This window comes from Pseudovirgaria hyperparasitica (genome assembly GCF_010093815.1).
Source record: "Pseudovirgaria hyperparasitica strain CBS 121739 unplaced genomic scaffold EJ05scaffold_35, whole genome shotgun sequence".
NCBI lineage: Eukaryota > Fungi > Ascomycota > Dothideomycetes > Acrospermales > Acrospermaceae > Pseudovirgaria > Pseudovirgaria hyperparasitica.
This window is the reverse complement of record NW_022985583.1, coordinates 1-6,292: the sequence shown is the minus strand read 5'-3', so window position 1 is coordinate 6,292 and position 6,292 is coordinate 1. Positions and strand designations below refer to the sequence as shown.

Below are 6,292 nucleotides of genomic sequence, written 5' to 3'. Positions count from 1 at the left end.
CCGCGTCAGCCAAAACATGTCTTACCTTGATGATTGCGATGCCCTCGCGAAGCACTCTCTTATTTGTAGCAGCGTATAGCGATACTAGAAAACAAGCCAAGGCGGCTGCACCCAGGCCAACAGGCATGAGGCGCTTCCAGGGATACACGCGGGGCTTCATGGCTAATGCGAGTTGAAAGCTGGGAACTTGAGTCATGGGAACAGAGCAGGTGTGTCAAGATCAATACATGGCCCAGTATCTACTGGGCCGAGAGTTTGATTATATATTGAGGCTACAGCCCAAAATTTGGTTTGTATCTTAAACGCCCTGGAAAAGACATATATTGAGCATGGGGACCTAGAGCAGCATGCATCTTCGAATCGGGACGAGTACGTAAGTCCTTCCTGTGACTAAAGGGGGGGGGGGGGTCAGAATTCTGGCCTTTCACTACGAAAGCGAGGCTGCCAAGAACTTACTGAGCTTCCTACGCGCCCTGTAGCTCTCATCACTGTAAGTGTTAAGCAACTCTATTCGACGGATCGAAGCAGCAGCCTTGTCCGTCCCAGTTCGACCTGTCTCCGGGACTCGCGCCACTCGCGCCTTCTAGGTCTGCTGGCTATGCCTGTATAGTGTATGTCTCCTGAGAGCGACCATGCATGTCGGTCACGATCCGCTCTAGGCTGTTACACCATCCTTGCAGGAGATACACCATAGATATATCGCTCAGTAAGATTATGACCTAACCACGGCTCAGCATGATGGCACTGTGAACTATTCTATGACAGTTGCCTCTTAGCGAGGAAACCAGCGTGACAGGTGTTAATGACGGCGAAAGCGCTCATTGAGGAGGCTCGTAATAGTCCTGTCATGTAGATCTTATCCCTCGACCAATATGGCCCAGAGCTCCCACCAAGATAGTATCGCTAGACACGAAGTCGATATACTTCAAGAGAGGACTGCCAAGTTCCTAGGAAAGGCAAGAGTCTTGCTTGATTCTCTACAGTTTCCGAAACAAGTGTTGGTCGATCTACAACGACACAATGTCGACCGGCTGAAGCGGGTGTTTGAGCTAGAAGGCTGCCGACGTCTAGAACCTGATCGTCATATTCCAGCACTTATCGACGCAAAGGACCTCCAAAGTGCACTTGAATACACCGCAACCGACCATGTCACATCAGAAACTCTGCTCGATAATCCAGACGCACTACCTCCCCTCTTGAAGCTGCCATCGCATCTCTCCATACAATGCTTGCGAGGAAAGCATCGTGTTACCGCAGCCAAAGAGACGTCAGTGCTAGAAGCGACTGATAGGTGGTGGATCGTTGACCTGTACTCTGCTGGTAGGTCCATGTCGCTGCCAGCCGTAAGAGGACTCACTTGTATAGATCTAGGCGCGGAAGGCCAACGGGAGTTGGTCGAACAGTATTGCAACTCGCATAACTTCACAGACGGCTCGGTTTACATCAGGATTCTACGCTACCAAGCTAGTCGACAGGAGCTCGCCGAGAAGCAGTGGTGGGCACGATTGACGAAGAGCAAAAGAAACATACTGAAACGCTTCCTCCGACACCCGAGACTGGCGAGTGGCTTTGCAAAGTTATGCAAATTCGAAGCTCTACTAGTCCACGGATTCAGGATAGGAACTCTTTTAGAGATCATGAGCAGTAGGCTAGATGAGGTGAGCACTCGGCTATGATCCATCATCCATGGAATAAACTCACACCAGTAGGAAATATTGTGCTATCTGAACCACATATCCGCTATATGGTCGGCTATCATAGGTGGAGATTCAGAGCATAGGCACGCATTGGACAGTCAAACTGTGGCAAGCCTCCAGTCAAAAGCACCTGGCGTTTATTCTAGCGAATACTCAGCTTTGAGGCAGGATATCGAGCAAGGCACGATATTCTCCCTATTGAAACGGAGTAAAAATCAAGCCAAGATCTTGCAGAACATTATCACGATAATGTACCCAATCCCCACGCTCGTTACGCTTCGAAAAGATCTCAGGTACCTTGATGCCTGTGCTCGTGCGGTCAGACAAGCAGTCCTAGGACCAATGGCTCAGCTACAATCGAGTTTCTCCGAAGCAGTTCAGAAGTACTTTACCAATGTCAATCAAAAAGACGGCTACTTCTGTCTTCAACTGAGAGATTCGAGTGTCATATACTGTAAATCTTCAGCGAGCTATGGCCCGTTCGAGACCGGCTACCGCCAGCTTCATCTATACGCGATGCGTAATATTCTGCACCTGAACTCGAGCCTTCCTAGACAGCACAGGAGGTGTGCTAAACAAAGACGCAAGTAAGACCTCTTTGCGTGGGTAGCGTTTGGCGATCTAGCTTTCCAGCTCGGATTCGACTCCGAGGAGATCCAGAGGCTGCGAGCGCGGAACTTCCAGCGCGAACTGGTCGCTGCTATGCTCCCCAGTAGTCAATACGAAAATCTGGAGCCCGTCATTGATGACATCTTGCAGCGACTGAGGTCAGCGAAACGGAAAGCACCCTCTCCTGTTGAAGAGATATCAACTAATGCACATGACTCAGTCGAAGATCTAACTCTTCGCTGTGGCTGGATCACAGAGACCGATTATGAAGCCACTCGGCAACATCTTTACTTGAACATACTGGCTAGCGATGTTCCTGCACCCCAGCGTGCTATTTCCAGTCTCCAGGTTCGGAAACGAGTCTACGACTTGTTTTTTGGCACGCTCGACGTAGGACCTTGCTTCAGCCACGAGGCACAGGACGATAGCGCAATTGGCGCAGTAAGCATAGCACAGTCAGTGTACGACCCGAATAAGCGACGTAAGCTGTCTTCGGGCCTTGCTCAATCTGCTTCGTTGCCAGATTCCCAAGTTCCCCCAGCCCCAGAGCTTGTCGGGGGACAACGAGATACCATTTCTCAATCCATAGACCTGGCGGTACGTAACGACCGAGAATCCACGCTAGATCCAAAAAGCCGGTCAATCGAGAATGGCGCCCAGCAAGGCAGATTCCTACCACAAAAGGCCCATGCGGCCAGCCAGCGAACAGTAGAGGTGTGTGTGTTCAGTGACTCAAAATGGAATCGAAAGCGGTCAGAACTAGGCAGATCAGAATTAGAAGCTTTCGTGACGACTCTCCTTGACTCGGATGGAGATATGCATCTCTACGATGCGGATGGCTATGGCCTGACTGTTGGAAACTGCTTTGACAGCGCGAGCCGCCATTCTGATAAGACTGTGTATGTAGCGTCCAGAAATCTGGACCGCCATCTCTTGCCCCGCTACCATGTGATTGACGAAAATGAGGAGCTGTGAGGGCCTGCGCGAATGCGATTTACAACCAAACGAGAAGGAATACACACGGTTTCCATGCCAATGGACTCAACTTTTTATTAGACTGCCAAATGGGAATAGTATACAACAGCTGGCGTGTAAATTATTTGTAAAGCGTGATGCTTTCATGCTGAGTCCAAGCGGTGAACCCCCGAAATGGATCGAATATTACTAAAAGATTGACTAAAAGATAATCCCTTACGGAATGAAACTTGTAGTATAGAAAACATACCTTAAAGTATCCAAACTAATATGCTGAGCCATGACCGTACTGAGTCGGTATCACTGATTCGAGATCCATGCCCTTACTGAGCCATGACCAGTCTCTATCCAGCCTGTTCGGTCTATTTCGAATCCTCGCTTTCGGTTGTAATGATGCTACTTTTAGATTGCGTGATTGAATCTAAGCAATCGTCGTGCTGAGCTTTGAAGTAGGTGGAGCATACAATCACACTATTCTCGGTACCAGTCCGCGGGTATTTGTCCTGTCTTGTTCAAAGAGATGATTAATGATGCGAAAACCATTTCCTGCGATGTTGCAAGCGATGACACTGTCCGAGGGAAGTGGATGAGGCTAAAGAGATCCGAAGCCGAGGCTCTAGAAGCAAAATCACCAATGCAGTTCAAGGGGTTTAACAGTTCATCTGGAGACGGCAAAAGCACTAGATCGTCGCGAACACAGCTTGATTATAGCTCAATCACACACGACCGGACAGAATGGCCAGCGTTTCTTCCTTAGACATATGTTGCAGAGACTTGCCTGCTATCGTCGTGTACATTTCCTTATTCTCGTTATACTCTCTACACGTGACTTGTTCTAGGTTACCCTCATTCATCTTTCCGCTACATGCAAGGCCTGCATGCATGTCGCGTTCAGTCCGAAGTGAGCCTGGCAGCTTGCAGTATGTCCCGAATACATTTATAATCCATAGATAGCTCTGATAATATATAGTCTCCTGATAGCTCCTTGGTGTTGACTTTATATCTAGTATGCCACTCTTCAGCAGGCAATCATTGATCTTAATGTGACTATGTACTCACCTCAGCCAGCGGACCCCAGCAATCACATTATACTCCCTCAACAACATCGACAGATGACGGCCTAAAAGGCCAACCAATATTAAAGCGAAAGGCAAGCAATGAAGTCACGCTCGACTCGAATCAGTCAAAAAAAGCTAGCCACGTCATGCCAAGTTTGGTCCTCTCTCTTGTTTTGTTTGTGTTTAAAAAATCTTGGAGCCATATGCCCTGCTCACGATGGTGCGGCGGACTCAATGATGTCCTAATAACACGAGCACGAGCCTTGCATGGGAACATTTGGATTATTCATATTTTTTGTGTACAAGAGACGCAATGCATCGTCGTATTTGTCCGAGCTTGTACAACTTCCGCCTTTCTGCTATTCAAGAGCATGATCTCAGACCGGATCCACAAAGAACCGCAACCGCCTTTGTGTTATGCAAAGCCTGCCTCATTTGATCGTGACAGTCTATGCACAGGCTGATTATGGGACTCCTTCGAATTAAGAATTCTTCTCCAGATTCATCGAGAGAGTTTCTTTAAGTTTGACGTCTAACGAAACTATTTTCCAAATCCTATCAAAATCCGGTAGCGCGTAGTTGTGGGGACATAATCATCGCAGTCAATGTCTGATTTACCATTCCCTGTCTTCCGTTCAATTACATGGACCTAGTGGAGAAGAGTGACGAGATCTGGTCTTTGTCTTCTGATGCACGATAAGGTTAAATGTGTGTAACGAGTTGGTTGTTGTAGATGTCTAAGTCCGCGGCCGGGTTGACCGGGCTGATCTATGTAATGTCTTGGCAAGCGTAATCTGCAGTTGCGACAGATATATACGGCACTACTACAAGATATGATGCGGCTTGGAGCTTCGCATCAGAGCTGCTAGCTCTTAACACACGACGCTCCTCAACTTTTTCTCGTGTTGCAAGGTACTACCCTCTCTGTGGCTATCCGCATGATGTTCTACGGTCATGCCGCCGCATCGCATATTTCATGCCAGGAAAGGCTACAATGTGATCCGGCACTGGCTTTATCTTGTCCTTTGGAACTGAGCGGAGCTGATAGAGTTGTGCCTAAACCCAGGACTACCGGGAGACACTACATTCATGACCTACGATCACAGAGGGCTCCTATCTTCCTCTCTTCCGCCAGTGGTCAAGCGAATGTCTTCACACAGTGGAAGAGATCTCAGGTCTCAGCGCCAAAGTTTGGTATCTTCCAGGTATGGTCTATGTCTCTCTGCATTCTAATGACTCGAGAACGCACGTGCTATTTTTTGAGTCAAGCTGGGCGAGAGCATGATGATGGTGTAGTAGACTAATGGCTGAAACAGGCGCGCAGGGGTGTGATTACGAATGTCGAGTCGCTAGGTAAGCCGCCTGCTCTGTGGATGGAAGCGAATTCCACACTGATGTCCTGACAGCGACCAACATGGGATGGGGGATCGATGTCGATCGATGGACCCTACAACATCGAATGTACGCTTTGAAGACGTGGATCGCCTCACGTCGAATTCTCTGGCGAATATAAAGCCATGCCTGGCAGGCAAGCATGAGCCCAATATTTATATCCTTGAACTTGGTATAGCCTCCATTGAAACACGCACCCCCAGGCACGGCCCCTAGACACTAAAGCCGCACTATGGCATTTAAAGATTGGTGATGAGATTGCTATAATGAGTGACACAGGGCTCATTGTAATTACAACAGCTACTATCCTCACTTAATCTATATATTGTATTCCATTCCATAGATAATGCGGTATATCCAAGGAGGTCGACTTTGGTTCAACATGTACATACCAATTCGCATGTTTTCTTGAGCACCCTGATAGACAGAGAAGTGGTCTCGTGAGACTATTATCATAACGGCCCCATCCTTAGATCTATGCAGACACGCAGCACGGTGTTTAATCTAGAGCTGGAATCTTTTCCATATGCCCCGCTGGTATTGCATCTCCTTCAAACGGAA

General features: G+C 48.2%; 2 protein-coding genes across 2 annotated transcripts; both read left to right on the top strand.

Moving 5' to 3' along the window:
* Positions 1-872: 872 nt before the first annotated feature.
* EJ05DRAFT_446384 (uncharacterized protein) lies at positions 873-2,288 on the top strand (the record flags this gene model as incomplete). Its single annotated transcript, XM_033742230.1, has 2 exons — positions 873-1,658; positions 1,710-2,288. The coding sequence occupies 2 exons, from the start codon at positions 873-875 to the stop codon at positions 2,286-2,288; spliced, it is 1,365 nt and encodes a 454-aa protein (XP_033595133.1).
* A 2,819-nt stretch (positions 2,289-5,107) lies between these two features.
* On the top strand, positions 5,108-6,030 carry EJ05DRAFT_267840 (uncharacterized protein). The gene is made up of 3 exons (XM_033740325.1): positions 5,108-5,544; positions 5,656-5,692; positions 5,746-6,030. Exons 1-3 carry the CDS (start codon positions 5,278-5,280, stop codon positions 5,850-5,852), a joined length of 411 nt encoding a protein of 136 aa, XP_033595132.1. The 5' UTR covers positions 5,108-5,277; the 3' UTR covers positions 5,853-6,030.
* Positions 6,031-6,292: the final 262 nt, after the last annotated feature.